Source organism: Bufo bufo, chromosome 2 (assembly GCF_905171765.1).
Source record: "Bufo bufo chromosome 2, aBufBuf1.1, whole genome shotgun sequence".
NCBI lineage: Eukaryota > Metazoa > Chordata > Amphibia > Anura > Bufonidae > Bufo > Bufo bufo.
The window spans coordinates 690,143,724-690,165,999 of record NC_053390.1 but is presented as its reverse complement, the minus strand read 5'-3'; the positions used below and the strand labels follow the sequence as shown (position 1 = coordinate 690,165,999).

Genomic DNA, 22,276 nt, shown 5'->3' with positions numbered 1-22,276 from the left:
GTATGTAACCAACAGCTATAGTGGGTTCAACAGCATTTTTTACAGAATTATTTTAATACTCTGTTTTCATTGGATATTATTTGCTGTCTGTTTTTAAAGAATGCAGCATGGCAGTCTATTGCTTTTCACTTTTTAACAACATCATTATTTTTCTGTGATTTCAGGCTGACACTTACACTGTCCTGTCCTATGGATCTGAAAAATTTTCCTATGGATGTGCAGACTTGTATAATGCAATTGGAAAGCTGTAAGTGCAACACTAGAAAATAAAATATTTGCATAAAGGGACATTAAGTCTAAATGACAAATTATCTTACATCAAGGAGATAATTGTAAATTAGGTACAATTAGCCCATAGGTTCACCTTTGAAAACTGTTATACATTGCAGCCCCTAGTTCAGCCCCTTAAAAGGAACTTGTGAAACTGAACAGAGTTTTCTAGGCAATCAGAGTGCTTTTGACTTGGGTAGAATTTATTTGTACCCAAATCAGATGGTCTATTTGTCAGAATTGGACCCAAACTGGATTTTAAGAAATTCGCTCATCACTACATGTGGATTAAATAATGTGATACATTTGTCTGGGTTTTTACAGATGCAACAAGACCAGTACTTTCTTTTTATTTTTAGAAATAAAAAAAAATCTTTTAAATTGGGAAAATATGTTTGTGCTTTTTCTTATTATTAATATTTTTTAAACATTTAACTTTTTAAATTTTTTAACCCCACTAGTGGAATTAACTATGTGATAGTTCAATAACTCATATAAGACACTGCAATAGTTTTGTATTACAGTATATGATATCCATCATCATAACACCTAATAGATTCATAATATTTCAGACTTAAGGACCTTCTTTAGTCCACCAGCTGCTATGACAACCCATCGGCACCCTGTTATGTTGTCAAAGGCGTGCTGATGGTGTTACAGAGGAAGCCCCCGTAGATGCCATGGCCCTGCTAATTTTCACTAATAGGGCGTTTGGATATCACATAATGTGGTCCCCCACTTGGTAGTGCCCTCTGGGAGCCAAGTATTACATGGCTCATCGTTCAGTGCACAAGCCTTTTAAAGTGAAATGTTTTTGTTTTTGTTTATGTAAATTTATTAATAATTTTGATAAATACGATGGAAACTTGTATAATTAACTTTTCATCTTAGATGAACATATTCACTTTGGCGGAACAGATTTTGACATAGCAGTTGTTTCTTGTCAAATTAATATCTTTGAATTTGGGATGTTTCTTCTGGCAACTGTTGACATGCTTCAAATGATAATCAGTATTACCCACAGCTGTTTTTCAATTGAATGCACACCATCCTATTGAGTATCAAAGTATTTTATGTGGAGTCAAGGATATAATTCTAAGACAGTGTTCAGGGAACCAGAAAACACATCAGGCACTATTATAGAGACCTTTTAAAGAGCGATTAAATGTAGGAATTTATATAATTTTAATTTCTGAAAAAATTATTTTATTTTAATTTTTTTTAGAAAGTATTTGTTTTTCCTTGAGAAAGATTCTGAATGGATTATTAATTTATGTTGTCGCATGATAGAACTGTCATATGACATATCTATCTTTAGATTTTGCTTATGTGTCTTCCAGTTGGATACACAATGAATGATCTTATTTTTGAATGGCAAGAAAATGCACCTGTACAGATAGCAGATGGCCTGACTCTTCCACAGTTTGTCCTAAAAGAAGAAAAAGATTTACGTTACTGTACCAAACACTATAATACAGGTAATTCTCCTCTGGTCAACCTTACAGATCATATTATTGCGCTTTTCCCCTTACAAATTTACCGACTTTACTTCTTGATATATTGGGAACATTTGTGGTCTTGTGGACAGAATCTCAGAGCACGGATAACACTTTGTGCGGACCCATAGAAATGAATTGGTCCACATGTACGGTCTCAAACAACGGTTATATGAATGAGGTCTTAGGCTACACGCACAAGAAAGTTAAAAACAGCCATGTGACAGCTGTTTTTTTGACGGCCGTCACACGGTCATTTTCAGAACCATTGCATTTTATGGTTCTATTCATATGGCTGTTTTTTTAACAGTCAGTGAACAGCAGCCATCATAAAATAGGACATGTTCTATTTTTAATGGCCACTTAGGCAGGATTGCACTCATCTAACGGCTGTTAAAAATGGGTACACTAGAACAATATGGCATTTTAGTGGTTCAAAAAAAACCTTGTCCGCTTGCGCTTGCAGTGGCAGTCACTCCTCTCTTGATTGAAAAGGACCTGCGAAAGGACCTGCTCTCAGCATTATGACATCGTCATGCTCTCATGCTAGGAATGCAGGGTGATGTTATCATGTTGAGCGCAGGTCCTTTTCAATGAAGAGAGGAGTGACTGCCTCTGCGCATGCAAGTGGATGAGGTGAGTATTTTTTTTTTGCTAAATAAAAACATTACAGCTGGCGGCCATTATAGCTGTTGGGGGCCGCTATGGGAGATATTACTAATGCTGTGGGTCACTATGAGAGACATTACTAAGGCGGGGGGCCTGGGAGACATTCCTAATGCTGGGGGCCACGATGGGAGACATTATTACTGTGGGGACCATTATGGGGGACATTATGTGTACTGAGGGCTCTGCAAGAGTTGGGATCTTTATAAAAAAAACGCCAATGAAATTCATCCATATTTCATGTCCATTTTTATGTCCATGAAAAACTGATGCAAAACGGCTGCTAAAAACAGACAGAAAATGGTTGCACAAATGGTTGAAAACTGTCAGTTTTTAACAGATTTTTTTTCCAGTATTGTGTGCATGTAGCCTTAGTTTGTTAATACAAGATACAATCATTAAGGTCTCATGCACACAGCAAAGCCATTTACAGTACCTGTGCTATACAAAGTCACTGTCACCAATGGCTTCTAGGGGAAAATATCTTCAAAAAACAGCACCTGTTGGATTGTGCACAATTTCATATTCTATGTGAGACTGTTAAAAACCTTTATCTGCCCTTCAATTGAATTAGAGGCAAACCGGTGCACAGTATGACCGTATACACTGCTATGGGTGTCATACAACTTGGAGGTTACTACAGAGGTTAATACATCTATGTACTTGATCTATTATTATTGGTTTGTATGTATTTTAAACATAATTTCACATAAAACACAAATCACACATAAAACACACATCATGGAAACATAGGATACCTGAGCTGCATCTGACATTCACATTATGCATTCTTTCTACTTTACGAATAAGGGATACAGAATGTGGCAGGTACTACTTTTCCAGATGGGATATGCTGCTAGGTGGAAAGGATGATGGTGTTGTTGTGCTGCATCACAGAGCACATATTATGATGGTACATGGCAGGCAATGCAAATTCTTTAAAAAGTTGAATTATATAAAGTGATGCTTACAATGTCTATAAAATAGACTCCATCCCCCATCCTGGAATCTGTATGTTAACTTACCTTGGTTTAAATTTGATACGTATTTTCAGACTGATTAAAGTGTCCATTCATGACCGGAAATTATATTTAAGTCACTACCTATAGATAACGCTTAAAGTTGTTATCCAACCACTATAATGCCACCTCTAATGCCCGGGCCCCTTACACAGGTTGTACTTACCTTGCTCCCCAGCACCCGCCTTGCTTATGATGCCCGCACGGCCGCCACTTCATCTTTACCTTCATGCGGATCAAAACATCCGGTGATGGGGGGGCCAGCCAATAGCAGGCCACAATGGGGACGAGCCTTCCTAGCATTGCAGGTGAGGCTAAGAAGGCCCATCCCCATCGCGGCCTGCTATTGACTGCCATCCGCACCCCCTTCCCTCCCTCATCGCCAGATGTTTTGATCTGCACGACGGGGAGATGCAGCGGCAGCCATGTGGGCATCAAAAGCGGTGTGGGTGTCGGGGAGCAAGGTAAGTACAACCTATTTTAGTAGCAAGTATGTTTTTAGATCCGGCAATGCCCATGATGTTTAAACATTTTTTTGTTTATTTATATATTTATTTATTTATTCTAGGAAAAGGGGTGATTTGAATTTGTATATCTTTTAAAACTTTAATTTTTTTACCCATTTTTAAGTCACCCTAGGTGAATTCTGTTATGAATATCTACTTATTACAGAATACTGAATTTAGTATATTCCAATACACTGCTGCAGGCCTGCATTAAAATATACTATTAATCAGCCTGTAAGCTTAAGCCTATTACTAGTATGGGCCGCCTTCCCTGATCTCAGCCAAAGGCAGGTGGCCCGGGCTAGGAAGCGCATGGCTCCCTGTTTTAGCGCTCCCAGATGTTAGTCACATTTGACCACGGCATCTGAGAGGTTAATTGTCCACAACTGGGATTACTGACGATTGCAGTCATTAGCCCTGGGCCTCTGCTACTGTATGTAAAACCCATTGTTTATGGCACCCCCAGCACTCGCTAGCAGGCACCATCTTTTAAGACCAGACTTTTACCGTATATGTATGGCAGAGGTCCAGAAAGGGTTAAAGGGGTTGTGCCAAATTTTCAAGTTATCCCCTATTCCAAACTGATCGTTGGGGGTCTGATTGCCGGGACCCACACCGATCTCGAAAACAGGAGTCCCATTCCCCTTCCTGATGGAGTGACATGCTGAGCTTGTGCCCTGCCACTCCATTCACTCTCTATGGGCCTGCTGGAGATAGCCGACTACAGCACTCTGCTATTTCTGGCATTCCCATAGAAAATGAATGGAGCGGTTGGATTCTCACCAGTCAGATAATTATCCCTTAGATTTTGTGTGGTGCCTTTAATCAAGATGGCCGCAACGGCCTCTATGAGAGCAAATGGATAAGTTGAGTATTTATTTATACTCTGATTAACCCCTGAAAGGCCTAAATGGAAGCCTCAGATGCCATGATCAGCAATGAATGTGGCATCTTAGGGGTTAAATGACGTGGGGGAAAGGGGGTGCAATTGCCTCACTTCATTCAAACAAATGCGCTTCATGACAAAGTAATTTGTCACAAATCAAATTTCTTTTAGAAATTTGGCAAAGAAGCCAAATTTAATTTTTCATAACTTTGCTCATCACTAAGTATAATGATGTAAAATTTACAGTATTTGTAATGTAAAAAAAAACTTAATTTTCAGAGATTTAACACAGTAAAATTGGTGAAGTATCTAATCAATGGCAGAAATCATGATCCATGGAATACTTTTTAAAGGATCATAAAACGTAAGAGAAAACACACAGCCGGCACAGTCCTTTTACAAGAGAAAACTCACACTAGCGATTGGTGCCACAATGATATGTTGGTGCTCAGTGCAGCAGTATTAATCCAATATAAGTCCAGAACAAAAGAGATCCAAAGCAGCCATAAAAATCTTCCTTTATTGAATCCAGCGTCCATATACAGCAAGGACTGTGACTATATGCGGAATCTATGCAACAATTACAGGATGATACCACCATTATGAAAATACATTAAAAAAAATTGTGCTCCCTGTTACAGTAAAATGGGGAAAGGAAAATAATATCTGAGAAATTGGCCAATCGTCTATTCCCTCCCAGTCCTTCCAAACCTAATTGCTATTTTCTTCCCAAGATTCATAAGGACACTGAGAGACCCCATGGCAGGTCCATTGTGGCTGGAAGTGGGTCTGTCACTGAGACTTTAACACAGTATTTAAACTAGTTTAAAGTGGTCTCACCTTTTTTGTTAGGCACCAAAACATTGCTACAACAACTGAAAAATGTGTCCTGGCAGGAAGGTTACAGTCTGGCAACAATTGATGTTGCCAGTCTGTATACCCACATACACCATAATGATGATTTTGAGGTCTGGTAAAAATGAACAATGTATTGACTTTGTTTGTGAATCTTTGGATTTTGTATTGTCCAATAATGTTTTCAAATTTGGCAACCTACGGTGTGGCACCAACCTTTGCAAACCTGTTTTTCTCAATATAGAAGGAAAAATATATTTATAATGTGAACAATCCATTTAATAAACATATCCAATATTGGACAAAATTCATAGATGATGTGTTGTTTTTTTGGTCAGGCACAGAGAAAGAATTCCATTAATTTGTGGAGTATCTAAGGGTTAATGCACACGATCAGGATTGCGTGCGGATTTTGCGTGCGGAAAATCCGCACCGTAGGTCATGTATATTGTACTCTATGAGAATTTGAAATTCTCATGCACATGATGCAGATTTTTTCTGTGCGGATTTTGACCTATGGTGTAGATTTTAACCCCTTAGTGACCACCCATACATGTTTTTACGGCAGTCACTAAGGGGCCTTAGGCTGGACCACCGCTTTTTTACAGTTGCGGCCTAGTCTAAACGCTGCAAGGGTCCGGACTGTTTAACACTTTACATGCCACGGGCAATGGCGCGCGCCGCATGTAAAGTCCTGACAGAGGGAGCGGACTCCCTCTGTCTCCCATCGGCACCCCGCAAATGCAATCGCGGGGTGCCAATGTGTGTGAAGGCTGCCTGGGGTCTGATGTAGGCCCCAGACCAGCCTTCAGTAATTTCCTGCTGGTTAATGTTAGAATTGCATTGCCATTAAAATGCAATGCAATGCAATAAAAGCTGTCTCTTATAGTCCCCTTGTGGGACTATTAAGTGGTAAAAAAAAAGTTTAAAAAAAACCTAATTTATTTTATTTAAAAAATCCCTTTAAAAAATACGCTTTCAATGAAAAAAATTCCAAAAAAAAACATTTTCCCCATGTTTGGTATTGCCGCGTCCATAACGACCGAAACTACATAAATATCATGTAAAAAAAATAAAAAATGACAGAATTGCTAATTTATTTTTAGTTGTCACCGAAAAAAACGTAATAACGAGCGATCAAAAAGTGCCAATATACTCCAAAATGATACCAATTAAAAATACAAGTCGTCCCGCAAAATTAAAGCCCTTACACAACTCCATAGAAAGACATTTTTTTCTTTAAAAAGGGTTTTATTGCAAAAAAAGTAGTAAAATGTAAAATAAAACTATATGTATTTGGTATCACTGTAATCGTACTGACCCAGATAATAAAGATATTATGTTATTTATACCGAAAAATGAACGCAGTAAAATTTATAAAGTAAAAACGCAGTGGCAGTATTGCTGTTTTTCCCATCTCCCTCCCAGAAAGAGTTAATAAAAGTTAATCAGGAAGTTATGTGTACCCCAAAATGGCGCCATTAAAAACTACAATTTGTCCCGCAAACAACAAGCCCCCATAAAGCTATATAGACGGAAAAATAAAAAAGTTATAGCTCTTGAAACGCGACGATGAAAAAAGGAAGAAGAACGCTTGGTCATTAAGGCCCAAAACAGGCTGGTCACTAAGGGGTTAAAATCAGCAGCATGTCAATTTATTTTATTCTTCCTGACTTTCTCCATTCACTTCAATGGGGAGAGTAAAATCCGCATGTGAAAAATTTGCACCAAATCTGCATCAAATCCACGTTCAAATCCGCATGTAAGTCCGCACCAATTGATGCGGATTGACTTCATGGATTTCCCTGTAAAACACCTGTGGATTTTAGTGCAGATTGATCTCTTTTGTTCTTGACCTTTCTAAGGCTTCTTGCTACATTATGTATGAGATGTTTAAAGGGGTTAGCCACTTTCTTGCTACTGTTGACCAATGTGCTTGTAAGATGACTATATGGCACTTACTAATATAGTCTATGTTGATATTCTGCACCATTTTCTACATTTCATAAGGTATCCTCCTTTGTTGGTCAAGTCTTTTGTGCAGTCCATACAGAGGTTCTGTCTATGAGCGAATTTATGAAGAGTTTGATTGGGCCGATTCGCCGAAATTTACAAAAATAAATAAATCGCTTTGTGATGAAAAACTTCGTCAGGAAGCGCATTTTTTTGTAATTAGCAGGTGCAATGACAGGGAGCAGCGATAGCGCCGCCCCGTCATTGTACCCCTCAGATGCTGCGTTCATACATGATCGCGGCATCTGAGTGTAAAAACTGTTTGAAATGAACATTTAACAAAAAATTTAATCAAACTTACCACCTCCATTTGCAACAAGATCTTCAATCAAGATCGAAGCTGGCAGGCCCGTCTCCAGCAAATGGAGGCGGTATGTATGATTTATTTTGTTTTTTACACTATTTCAGATTAAATCATTTCGTTGACACGAAGCACAAGGAAATTCGGCTTTGAGGCGAATCGAACTTATCCTGAAATTCGGATCGAATTCTACTTCGTGGGATTCGATTCACTCATCTCTAGTTCTGTCCATAAAATGGCTGCTGATGGAGGGTCATGTGACAAGACAAATCAATCAGTCTCCTTCAGTTCTCTCCACTCTGCACCTGCACTAAACATTCAACATTGCAAGACTAGGTGGCAGATGTGGTGTATTTTAGTGAAGAAGGCTCAGTGATGTGTCTGGAGCTATTTTTGCCTGGTCACATGACCCACCATTAGCGGCCATCTTATGGACAGGTCTTCTGTGTTGACAGCGCAGAGGATTTGTACAACAAGGGGACATGACTTAATAAAATATATCAAATGGCACAGAAAATCAACAAAGGCTATATTAGTAAGTGTCATATAGTCATCTTACCTACATATTGATCACAAGATACAGAAAGTGGCAACCCGTTTAAGAAATAAAAAGCTATATTAACCACTTCAGCCCCCAGTGCTTAAACACCCTGAAAGACCAGGCCACTTTTTACACTTCTGACTTTCACTTTTTACACTTCTACTTTCACCATTTATTGCTCGGTCATGCAACTTAGCACCCAAATGAATTTTACCTCCTTTTCTTCTCACTAATAGAGCTTTCATTTGGTGGTATTTCTTTGCTGCTGACATTTTTACTTTTTTTGTTATTAATCGAAATTTAACGATTTTTTTGCAAAAAAATGACATTTTTCACTTTCAGTTGTCAAATTTTGCAAAAAAAACTACATCCATATATAAATTTTGCTCTAAATTTATTGTTCTACATGTCTTTGATAAAAAAAAATGTTTGGGTAAAAAAAAAAAATGGTTTGGGTAAAAGTTATAGCGTTTACAAACTATGGTACAAAAATGTGAATTTCCGCTTTTTGAAGCAGCTCTGACTTTCTGAGCACCTGTCATGTTTCCTGAGGTTCAACAATGCCCAGACAGTACAAACACCCCACAAATGACCCCATTTCGGAAAGTACACACCCTAAGGTATTCGCTGATGGGCATAGTGAGTTCATAGAACTTTTTATTTTTTGTCACAAGTTAGCGGAAAATGATGATTTATTTTTTTTTTTTTCTTACAAAGTCTCATATTCCACTAACTTGTGACAAAAAATAAAAACTTCTATGAACTCACTATGCCCATCACGAAATACCTTGGGGTCTCTTCTTTCCAAAATGGGGTCACTTGTGAGGTAGTTATACTGCCCTGGCATTCTAGGGGCCCAAATGTGTGGTAAGGAGTTTGAAATCAAATTCAGTAAAAAATGACCTGTGAAATCCGAAAGGTGCTCTTTGGAATGTGGGCCCCTTTGCCCACCTAGGCTGCAAAAAAGTGTCACACATCTGGTATCCCCGTACTCAGTAGAAGTTGAGGAATGTGTTTTGGGGTGTCTTTTTACATATACCCATGCTGGGTGAGAGAAATATCTTGGTCAAATGCCAACTTTGTATAAAATAATGGGAAAAGTTGTCTTTTGCCAAGATATTTCTCTCACCCAGTATGGGTATATATAAAATGACACCCCAAAACACATTCCCCACCTTCTCCTGAGTACGGAGATGCCAGATGTGTGACACTTTTTTGCAGCCTAGGTGGGCAAAGGGGCCCATATTCCAAAGAGCACCTTTCGGATTTCACAGGTCATTTTTTACAGAATTTGATTTCAAACTCCTTACCACACATTTGGGCCCCTAGAATGCCAGGGCAGTATAACTACACCACAAGTGACCCCATTTTGGAAAGAAGACACCCCAAGGTATTCCGTGAGGGGCATGGCGAGTTCCTAGAATTTTTTATTTTTTGTCACAAGTTAGTGGAAAATGATGATTTTTATTTTTATTTTTATTTTCATACAAAGTCTCATCTTCCACTAACTTGTGACAAAAAATAAAAACTTCCATGAACTCACTATGCCCATCAGCGAATACCTTGGGGTCTCTTCTTTCCAAAATGGGGTCACTTGTGGGGTAGTTATACTGCCCTGGCATTCTAGGGGCCCAAATGTGTGGTAAGGAGTTTGAAATCAAATTCAGTAAAAAATGACCTGTGAAATCCGAAAGGTGCTCTTTGGAATGTGGGCCCCTTTGCCCACCTAGGCTGCAAAAAAGTGTCACACATCTGGTATCCCCGTACTCAGGAGAAGTTGAGGAATGTGTTTTGGGGTGTCTTTTTACATATACCCATGCTGGGTGAGATAAATATCTTGGTCAAATGCCAACTTTGTATAAAAAAATGGGAAAAGTTGTCTTTTGCCAAGATATTTCTCTCACCCAGTATGGGTATATATAAAATGACACCCCAAAACACATTCCCCACCTTCTCCTGAGTACGGAGATACCAGATGTGTGACACTTTTTTGCAGCCTAGGTGGGCAAAGGGGCCCATATTCCAAAGAGCACCTTTCGGATTTCACAGGTCATTTTTTACAGAATTTGATTTCAAACTCCTTACCACACATTTGGGCCCCTAGAATGCCAGGGCAGTATAACTACCCCACAAGTGACCCCATTTTGGAAAGAAGAGACCCCAAGGTATTCGCTGATGGGCATAGTGAGTTCATGGAAATTTTTATTTTTTGTCACAAGTTAGTGGAATATGAGACTTTGTATGAAAAAAAAAAAAAAAAAATCATCATTTTCCACTAACTTGTGACAAAAAATAAAAAATTCGAGGAACTCGCCATGCCCCTCACGGAATACCTTGGGGTGTCTTCTTTCCAAAATGGGGTCACTTGTGGGGTAGTTATACTGCCCTGGCATTTTCCAGGGGCCCAAATGTCTGGTAAGTAGGTAAATGACCTGTGAAATCCGAAAGGTGCTCTTTGGAATGTGGGCCCCTTTGCCCACCTAGGCTGCAAAAAAGTGTCACACATCTGGTATCTCCGTACTCAGGAGAAGGTGGGGAATGTGTTTTGGGGTGTCATTTTACATATACCCATGCTGGGTGAGAGAAATATCTTGGCAAAAGACAACTTTTCCCATTTTTTTTATACTAAGTTGGCATTTGACCAAGATATTTATCTCACCCAGCATGGGTATATGTAAAATGACACCCCAAAACATATTCCCCAACTTCTGCTGAATACGGAGATACCACATGTGTGACACTTTTTTGCAGCCTAGGTGGGCAAAGGTGCCCAAATTCCTTTTAGGAGGGCATTTGTAGACATTTGGATACCAGACTTCTTCTCACGCTTTGGGGCCCCTAAAATGCCAGGGCAGTATAAATACCCCACATGTGACCCCATTTTGGAAAGAAGACACCCCAAGGTATTCAATGAGGGGCATGGCGAGTTCATTGAAAAAAAAATTTTTTGGCACAAGTTAGCGGAAATTGATTTTTTTGATTTTGTTCTCACAAAGTCTCCCTTTCCGCTAACTTGGGACAAAAATTTCAATCTTTCATGGACTCAATAAGCCCCTCAGCGAATACCTTGGGGTGTCTTCTTTCCAAAATGGTGTTATTTGTGGGGTGTTTGTACTGCCCTGGCATTTGAGGGTCTCCGCAATCATTACATGTATGCCCAGCATTAGGAGTTTCTGCTATTCTCCTTATATTGAGCATACGGGTAATGAGATTTTTTTTTTCCGTTCAGCCTCTGGGCTGAAAGAAAAAAATGAACGGCACAGATTTCTTCATTCGCATCGATCAATGTGGATGAAAAAATCTCTGCCAAAAAAAGAAAAAGGAGGGGAAAGGCGTCTGCCAGGACATAGGAGCTCCGCCCAACATCCATACCCACTTCAGCTCGTATGCCCTGGCAAACCAGATTTCTCCATTCACATCAATCGATGTGGATGAATAAATCATTGCCGGGATTTTTTTTTTTATATATACAAAGTGTTTGCCAAAGTATATGAACACCGCCACCTCCTCAGCTCATATGCCTCGGCAAACGTATCTTTTACTGCAGAGGAGAAATCTCGTCTTGCAGCGCCGCATACACCGACTTGCGTGTAATCTGACAGCAGCGCAATGCTTCTGTCCGAATGCACATCAGTGCTGCAGCTGGTCGATCGGTTGGTCCACCTGAAAGGTAAAAAAAACAAAACAAAAAAGAAAAAACCAGGCCGCAAAGCAATAACTTTATTAACTGTTGAACAGAACATAGAAACTTTTTTTAAACTTTTTTAACTGAACGTTTAACTTTTTTACTTACCGGTATTTTTTTTTTTGTTTAGTTTTTTTTACCTTTATAGAACAAACCTCTCCTTCCCCATGGGACAATGTGCAAAGCGCAAATCGCCCAAAGATGTGGCGAAGTACGTTATGCACTTTATCCCAGGTGAAAGGAGAGGTTTGCAGCAGCTGTGAGTAAATGGGCCCTAATAGCCCTGTGTGCCTGTCCTGGTGAGATGTGATCCCTATGCTAGGTGTACCTGTGTGTGGTACTTCCGGAAACACTCTCCATAGCATAGGGCAGGGTGGTCAGCACAGTCAGGACAGAAATAGCGGGTGTCACGCCTTATTCCACTCCTGCTACAGACACGACATCTTTTTCGGGGTGACGGTTGGGTTGAGGTACCAGGAACGACACTGGGGAAATGTCGCTCGTGTAGACGGCTAACTACACTGGTGGATGGGGCCACGGAACCTCCTGGGTAAAGGAGGTTCTCGATGATCTCTTCCTGGAATTTGAGGAAGGATCCTGTTCTCCCAGCCTTACTGTAGAGAACAAAACTATTGTAGAGCGCCAATTGAATTAAATATACAGACACCTTCTTATACCAGCGTCTGGTTCTGCGGGAAACTAAATACGGAGACAACATCTGGTCATTGAAGTCCACCCCTCCCATGAGCGCATTATAGTCGTGGACACAGAGGGGCTTTTCAATGACACGGGTTGCTCGCTCAATTTGGATTGTCGTGTCTGCGTGAATGGAGGAGAGCATGTAAACGTCACGCTTGTCTCTCCATTTCACCGCGAGCAGTTCTTCGTTACACAAGGCAGCCCTCTGCCCCCTTGCAAGACGGGTGGTTACAAGCCGTTGGGGGAAGCCCACGCGACTAGTTCGCGCGGTGCCACAGGCGCAAATCCGTTCTAGAAACAAATGCCTAAAGAGGGCCACACTTGTGTAGAAATTGTCCACATAAAAAAGGTACCCCTTGCCGAATAAGGGTGACACCAAGTCCCAGACTGTCTTCCCACTGCTCCCCAGGTAGTCAGGGCAACCGACCGGCTCCAGGGTCTGATCTTTTCCCTCATAGATCCGAAATTTGTGGGTATAGCCTGTGGCCCTTTCACAGAGCTTATACAATATGACCCCATACCGGGCACGCTTGCTTGGGATGTATTGTTTGAAGCCAAGGCGCCCGGTAAAATGTATTAGGGACTCGTCTACGCAGATGTTTTGCTCAGGGGTATACAAATCTGCAAATTTCAGGTTGAAATGGTCTATGAGGGGCCGAATTTTGTGGAGCCGGTCAAAAGCAGGGTGGCCTCTGGGACGGGAGGTGGTGTTGTCGCTAAAGTGCAGGAAACGCAGGATGGTCTCAAATCGTGTCCTGGACATAGCAGCAGAGAACATGGGCATGTGATGAATTGGGTGCGTTGACCAATATGACCGCAATTCATGCTTTTTTGTCAGGCCCATGTTGAGGAGAAGGCCCAAAAAAAATTTAAGTTCGGAAACTTGGACTGGTTTCCACCGGAAAGGCTGGGCATAATAGCTTCCCGGGTTAGCGGTTATAAATTGTGTGGCATACTGGTTGGTCTCTGCCACGACTAAGTCCAAGAGCTCCGCAGTCAAGAACAGCTCAAAAAATCCCAGGGCCGAACCGATTTGAGCCGTCTCAACCCGAACTCCAGACTGGGCGGTGAAAGGGGGAACTACTGGTGCGGCTGAAGTTGGTGACTGCCAATCAGGATTTGCCAGCACCTCAGGGACTCTAGGGGCTCTACGGGCCTGTCTGTGCGGTGGCTGCGACGGGGTAACTATTGCACGTGCCACCGTACCAGCTTCAACTGCCCTTCTGGTGCTCGCTACTTCACCAGGTTGTACGGCAGTGCTGGTACTAGGTCCAGGAAGGGCTGCGCTGCTGGTGTATGCCTCACCACGTGATCCGGCAGCGACAGCCCCACTCTGCTGCTCTTGAAGCGGATCCTGCGTAACCTGTGGTCTAGCGACATGGGGCCGGGTACGCCTGGTGCTGCCAGGGACCTCCACCTCCTCGTCCGAACTTTGGGTCAGAGAGCCACTGCTTTCCACAGGTTCATATTCTGACCCGCTAGATTCGTCAGATGAGGGTTCCCACTCCTCATCCGACTGGGTCAGAATCCTGTAGGCCTCTTCAGAAGAATACCCCCTGTTTGACATTTTGGACTACTAAATTTAGGGGTATTCCCTGAGACTACCCAAGAAAAAAAGCAAACCTGTCTTACAAAGGGGAGGCTAGCGAAGTACCGGAGGCCGCTGCGGTTGATAAAAAATATCAAAACTGATTTTTTTATCGCCGCAGTGCGTGTAAAATGAATGTGCAGTGATCAAAAAATATATATTTTTTGTCACTGCGGTGGGGCGGGCGTGGGTGAACGCACGTGTGGGCGACCGATCAGGCCTGATCGGGCAAACACTGCGTTTTGGGTGAAGGGCGAACTAAAGTGACACTAATATTATTATAGATCTGACCGTGATCAGTTTTGATCACTTACAGATACTATAAAAGTACAAATGCTGATTAGCGATACGCTAAACAGCGAATAAAAGTGACTGTGGTGCGGTGGGGTGGGCGCTAACTGACGCTAACTACCTAACCAAGGGGCCTAAACTATCCCTAAAACCTAACAGCCAATACCAGTGAAAAAAAAAAGTGACAGTTTACACTGATCACTTTTTTTCCTTTCACTAGTGATTGACAGGGGCGATCAAAGGGGTGATCAAAGGGTTAATTGGGGTGCAGGTGGGTGATCTGGGGCTAAGGTGTAGTGTTGGTGCTACTCACAGTTCAGTCTGCTCCTGTGCTGGATCCAACCGACGAAAAGGACCAGCACAGGAGCAGACAAGCCATATAACAGATCATATTTACTAATATGATCTGTTATATGACTTTGGATTGGATTTTTTGAAAATCGCCAGCCTGCCAGCCAATGATCGTTGCTGGCAGGCTGGTGACGAAATACTTCTTTTAATTTTGCCGGCCCGCGATGCGCATGCGCGGGCCGGCTTTGAGCGAAATCTCGCGTCTCGCGAGATGACGCGTATATGCGTGACTCTGCGCAGCGCTGCCACCTCCGGAACGCAATCCTGCGTTAGGCGGTCCGGAGGTGGTTAAAAAAAAAAACTTTTTTTATAAGAATTAGTGTTTTTCCCCCCAAATCAAACAAAAAAAAAAAATCTAAAAAATAACATGCATTGCTAATGAAAGGTTCTCAGTGTCAAGTAAAAGACATTGCAAAAATGATTTTGCTAGTCAAACAAAATAAAAAAAGTTAGGGTCACTAAACCACCATGTGCACAAAATCACAAAAAGTTGCCTGGACATTCAGGTCTTTTTTAGGCTCTGTCATGAAAGGGTTTAAGCATAAATATCTCCAGAAATTGTACAAAGGAATTTTACTAAAAGTTATTTTTTAATCATTACCAATTTTAGATGTATTTACAATTGTATTCTCTTTGGTCCTTCTCCTCTAGGAAAGTTTACATGCATTGAAGTTCGCTTCCATCTGGAGAGGCAGATGGGGTACTACTTGATTCAGATGTACATTCCCAGTCTTTTAATTGTCATTTTATCATGGGTCTCCTTTTGGATCAACATGGATGCAGCTCCAGCCAGAGTTGCCTTAGGTATAACTACCGTACTAACTATGACAACACAGAGCTCTGGCTCCAGAGCGTCACTGCCTAAGGTAAGTAACTCAAAAAGCACATTACATCACTACTATAAATTGTGAATATACTGTAATGAAACAGGTAATGCAGCTGTGAAAAGGAAAATACAGTAATGAGTGGGGATAATGTCACACGTGCAAAATAATTGAATAGCTAAAGCAAAAACATGACCTCATTTATTGTAAAACATTTATATTAAACATAACCCCTTCCTGACATCTGCCATACATGTATTGCTAATCTGGAATTCAGGTCGAACCACACAACTGTGTTCAGTGAAGGTGCCCTCTGGAAGGGTTCTCCAACTCAAAATATAATATAAGTCAATCCAAAGAACACTGCAATGTTCTTCAATGTTCAATCAATGTTCAACATTTCAATGCATAAGTGAACTTTTATTAGTTGCCGACTTCCAGCCAGCAGCACTAACCACCTATATCTTTTGTCCCTTCATACACCAGATATGACTTGACAAAGGTCCAGGTATATAGCTGGAACATTGGGGCATATTATTTGGATTGAACTATACTTGCTGGAAGGCCTCAGCTGAACTTTTTTGTCATTTGATCTAACTGTGCCTTGGAATGCCTTAAATTGTTGGGTCTTTAAACATAGTGCAAACTCAGTAGCTAAGCGGGCGCCACAGCAGACATCCCACGGCAGTGTCCATGATTTGAGACAACTCTGATCATGGACATTTAACCCCTCAGATGTCATGGCCAAAGTGTCTGAGAAGTCAGTTGTCATAGTGATGGTTAACTACTGTTGTCAGTGGTAAAAGCAATCTAATGATTGTATGTTCAAACCAATAAGGAGGCTAAAAAAAATTAAAAAGGAAAAATTCAAATCACTTCTCGATCCTTTACGCATAAAAATAAATAAGAAAAAAGAATTCATCACTGGTATCACCAAATCCAAAAATAACCAAATTATTATAATATAAAAGTATCTATATGGTACAATGAGTTTTGCAATAAAAAAAAATGAAAATGCCAAAATCACCTTCGCCCTGAAAAAAAAAACTATAAAAAAGATCAAAAAGTTATATGTACCCCAAGATGTCGGTTAGGTTCGGTTAGGAATAGGATCAGATAATGTATAAAACATGTGGTTATATCTAGGAATATATAGTGTGTGTGTGTGTGTGTGTGTGTGTGTGTGTATATATATATATATATATATATATATCTTCTATAGTAAAAATTAGTTTCTGTCTGTCTGTCCCGACATCTGTCTGTTCTTTATGAGCGACCAAACTGCTAAACCGATCTTCACCAAATTTGGCACACAGGTACATCAGGTGTCCAGGAAGGTTTAAGACCGAGTCTCAGCTCTCTAGGATGTACCATTCCTGAGATATTCCCAAAATATGACCTGAATTATCCAATACAAGCCTGCAAGTCTTTCTCTTCATATCCCAACTGCCATACACACGGTCACCTGTCCCTTATCAGCCAATAGAAGCTCGCAGGCCCTTAGTCTCCACATACACACAGTTTTACTCCAGGTTTCCGTAACAACCCAGCCATTTTTCTTCACTGCAGCAAGTCAGCTTTAGGCTAGGGCTACAGGATGACAATAAGTCGCACGACACATAGGGCACAACTACGCTGCTACATGCATCCATCTTGGATGGATTTTTTGCGTCTGTCATGTCACAGTCGCAGCATGTTGCATGTCACAGTGTGACACCATAGCCTATCATTATAAAAATTGTTAAGACAAAATGTTGCACGATACATGTCACCATGTAGCCCTAGCATTAAAGGGGCAGGGTGCTGTGGAGGTCACTGTTAAAGAGGCGTGCACCGTGGAGGCCACTGTTATAGGGGCGGGCACTGTGGAGGTCACTGTTAAAGGGGCGGGCACTGTGGAGGTCACTGTTATGGGGCATACTGTCTATCTTTTAACGACACACAAACATTAAATGAAATAGATGAAATAAACCCATGCGAAGCCGGGTCATTCTGCTAGTGTATATATATATATATATATATATATATATATATATAGTGTCAGACATCACTAACCTGATCAATGACTGCTTTTGGTAGAAATGATATTTCTACATGGAAAATAATTTACTAACAGGTGTAGTAGAGTAATAGAAATCCAACAGTCATGACATGCATGCTGCTGATTCTGTGTAACTGAATCACTTTGTCCTGGTTCTATTTTGGTTCTGACCCAAATGTCAGTTACTTTGTGACAGCTGTTTCCAATTATTTTATTTTTAGGCATTATTGCAAATCCGTGCACGGAGAGAGAGGAACTGACTCATCACAACAAGTTATGAGACAATACTCTGCTTTATTTGAGGAAGTTACATTTTTTATATTCCCTTATCAGGGCGTTATCTAATAAGCTAATACGCTAATAAGCTAATAAGCGTATTTATGATAGGCTTAATGTTAATGTCCAGTATCTCAAGTACACGTACTTAGTTCTGCAGTTCTACAATTTGCTATATATGGATATAAAAGTGTGCAGATTATATGTTATCCTATCGCATACAAGTTTTATACTCATTTACGTAATATACTTGTATAAAAAAAGCAAGCATGTGATTATTTGGTAATTGCAATACTGAAAAGGGGAAGTAGGGGAGAAGAAGGAGGGGGGGCAGGCAGAGACAAGAGAGAGAAAGACATGTAAATCAAGAACACATTCTGTTATCCCATCGATTCCATAGCAGTCCCCCCTTTGTATTCTTGGTTGATGACATTACTGACCCTGCCTAATGATCCCTGAGAATGTCCTCCAGGTGGTACTTCTTCATCCCCAGTGCACCCGCCTCATCTCTAGTAGATGAGGCCCATGATGAGGGACGGACATTGCTTTTGGATCTCTTGCCCTATTTTTATCAGCCACTTTTCACAGGAGGAGGAGGAAGGTCATCTTCTCTAGGGGTTGTTTCCATGGATGTGAATGACAGAACATCCTGATACTCTAGATGAATGAGGAGAGGGGTTTCTGAACAAGTAGGTGTGAGTGGTATCGGAGCCATGTCTTGGTAAGTCATCAAGGGGGCATTTGTTATCTTGTCAGAGTTTACGAAAACAAGGAAGTATGCAATGTGTAGTAATCACAAAAAGTATCAAAACAATCAAGATAGTCACCCCTATCTGAGCCAGCATTTTCTGCCACTCAGATATCCATCCAAAGTACCAGTCCCAGGGATCTGAGACCCTGAATTTATTTTCATTTCATCTGCTAGATCGTCAAGATTTTTAATGGCTAGAGTAACTTTACCATTGGGACTGGTGTCATCTGGGATATAAGTACAACATACACTAGTTTTTTGGATCATTTTACACCCCCCCCCCCCCTACTTTTTCTGCTAGAGCAATCCTGTTTTAACGTCATCTGGGAGGTAGCCTCGAGTTGTTCAGCTACGCCTTTTATAGCATCTCTAGTGTAGTTTAAAAACCGCTGCTGATTATAGTAAATGTAATTGATCCAGGCCACATTCTTGTTAATGGTCACTAAGGGAATTAGGGATTCAAATCCTGCCTTAACTTTATCTCTGGCCTTGAAATCATTTGGTTCTCCTCTAGGAACCCCTATGGAGTCTAAGTAAACGTGTGGATCCAGACTCCCTGCTACTTCTCTCCTATTTCTACGAAAAGCAGTTCGATTTTTCATATCAGCTATAGCTACAGACCGTCCTCTGCCTACATCCGCAGGTAAAATATGGAGAGGCATTATGACCTTGGCTAGAGCACACTGACCTGTCCAGTTCCCTTCCAATCTGGTCCGTATTTTACTATCTCCACATATCCAATAAATGTCACCCAGCGATTGTTTTTGTTCCTGTAGGTTTCTCCCTGGGTATTCACTAGAAATCACACAGAATTCATCGGTAAAGTTTCCTAAGTTTCTATTACCAATAAGGCTGGTATAACAGGTATAGTTACCAGGATAGATTGTGAGCCCTTGTCCTAGCCTATGGGTCCCAGTAACTAATGGGTACTTTTCCTTCCAATGTGTACACAGATCATCACTTGAATTTTTGTTGGTATATAGACTAAAGAAACAGTCTTCTTGGCTAGAGGAAGTATGAAGAGGTACTGTACCTACATGAGGGCGGGCACACTGCATAGATAACAATCACTTTTATTATGTGAGTTGGCATTATATTTCATCCATTCTAGCCTCAGGTTAATGTCTGTATAGCCTGTTTCTATGGCTAGAGTATCCTCAAAGGTGGGGTTAGATATAGCCACCATGTGGTTGAAGGTGGAAACGCGTGGTGGTACTAAGGGGTTTAATTGTACAGGAGGCTTCACGGTGGATGTGGTTACCCACTTTGGATTGTTTTGCATATCTCGTAGATAAAATCTGCCATATCGAGGTGTGGGACCTCCGGTTACATATGAACTAAGTATATATATTCCCCAGCATCACCTGGGCTGGGGTTCTCTATTGTCAGAGTCAGTGGCATATTAGATCCAGTCTTCCCAAGCCAAGAGCAACTACCGGTCTTTCTAATGGTCATACGGGTAAGGAGTGGTTTACCATTTTTATCCACTCGATCAAGTGCACTTGTGGGTTTATATCCCCAGTCAGGGCCTGTGGTCCAGCCAACAGAGCCCCAATATGCACAATCCTTTCCCCAATAATCATCTGTTACACATATGTATATTGCTTGGGCTTTTGTAGAGCCATCCACATAAGCTTTACATTGCCACCCTGGGGTTGGACAGGGCTTTACTATGTTACAGTAGTCAAACTTAAATACCGCCACATGGACAGCTGAGGAGTTATACCAAAATATGGTGTTGACCTGTGAATCTTCCTGTTCTTGTGTAATGGCTGTCTGGACTCCATGGACCATCACTGTTTTAGACTGAGGTCCAGACGATTGGAGTAGAAGTAGAATCAATACAACAATACGACATAAAAGGATATACATGATCATGATGATCAGTGATCATCTTCTCCCGAGATTTTGACTCGTTTGCAATGGGATGCGTGTATCCAGGTAGGTTTTCCCTCCAATTTCACTGAGGTGGGTGTTGTGAGCAGGATCAGGTATGGACCTTCAAATCTGGGTTCAAGGGTAGACCTCACGTGCTTCCTCACCACCACCCATTCACCTGGCTTCAATGTGTGTGAGTCATTCAAATCGTTGGGATCTGGAATAGAAGAGAATACTGACGCATGTATGTTAGACAATTGTTTACATAAGGTTATTATATATTTTGCAACTGACTCATAATGCATTTGTATTTGTTGTGGGAAGTATCGTCCAAGACGAGGCCCTGATCCGAACAAAATGTCATGTGGTGTGAGTTTATGGGGAGGTTTTGGGGTGTGCCTGACGGAAAAGAGCACAATAGGCAAACAATGTATCCAAAGGAGTCCTGTCTCCCTAGTCATTTTCAATAGTTTAGATTTCAGTATCCCATTTAAGCGTTCCACTTTTACGCTCGATTGCGGTCTGTAGGGTGTGTGATAGGCTAAATGTGTCCCTATCATCTTCCAAACTTCCTGGGTTAAGCTAGCAGTGAATGCTGGGCCCTGATCACTCTCAATGAACTCAGGTACTCCGAACCTACAAACAGTTTCCTGCATTAGTTTTTTAGCAGTTGTTATAGCTGTCTGATTTCGGACGGGGTAGGCTTCTGGCCACCCAGAGAACAAGTCTACTACTACTAGCACATACTGAAACCCTTGACACATTGGCATCTGGATGTGGTCAATTTGAATTCGATGGAATGGGTACTGGGCCTTGGGGAGACATTTAGTTGGTGTGGGCTCCGTTCTTCCTGGATTACATTGTGCACAGATCAGGCAAGATTGGCATGTTCTAACCAAAACTGGGGTAATTTCTGGTGCTACCCAGATTTTGTCAATCAGTTCTTTCATGATGGTTTTAGACACATGAGTAGGGCCATGAGCCAGACTAGCTACCATGGGGTATAGACTTCTGGGAAGGCACACTCTTTTCCCTTGAGTCCATAGTCCGTTTTCTTCCTTGATAGCAGCTTCTTTCTTCCAAGTCCCTTTTTCACCTGGGGTGGCCTGTTCCTGCATTTTCTTCAGCTGGTCCCACGTAGCAAGTTCTTCAGTGGATTCCTTAGTTACCGACATCACTGGGGAGGGCAATGTCACATCTTCTTCTCCTTGTATAGCTGCCTTTTTTTGTAGCCTGATCAGCTAGGGCGTTTCCCCTAGCTTCTGGGGTGTCTGCCTTTGTATGAGCCTTTATTTTTACAACTGCCACCTGAACTGGCAGCAATACGGCTGCCATAAGG

The 22,276-nt window shown here is 41.3% G+C and overlaps 1 protein-coding gene across 1 annotated transcript in view; it reads left to right on the top strand.

The window, feature by feature from the left end:
* Window positions 1-22,276, top strand: part of GLRA3 (glycine receptor alpha 3) — a 328,913-nt gene that overhangs the window by 226,999 nt on the left and 79,638 nt on the right. Inside the window, exons 5-7 of the mRNA XM_040420529.1 lie at window positions 165-247; window positions 1,611-1,748; window positions 15,819-16,033. Of these exons, the coding sequence (XP_040276463.1) occupies window positions 165-247; window positions 1,611-1,748; window positions 15,819-16,033 (436 nt within the window). The remainder of the gene's footprint in view (window positions 1-164; window positions 248-1,610; window positions 1,749-15,818; window positions 16,034-22,276) is intronic.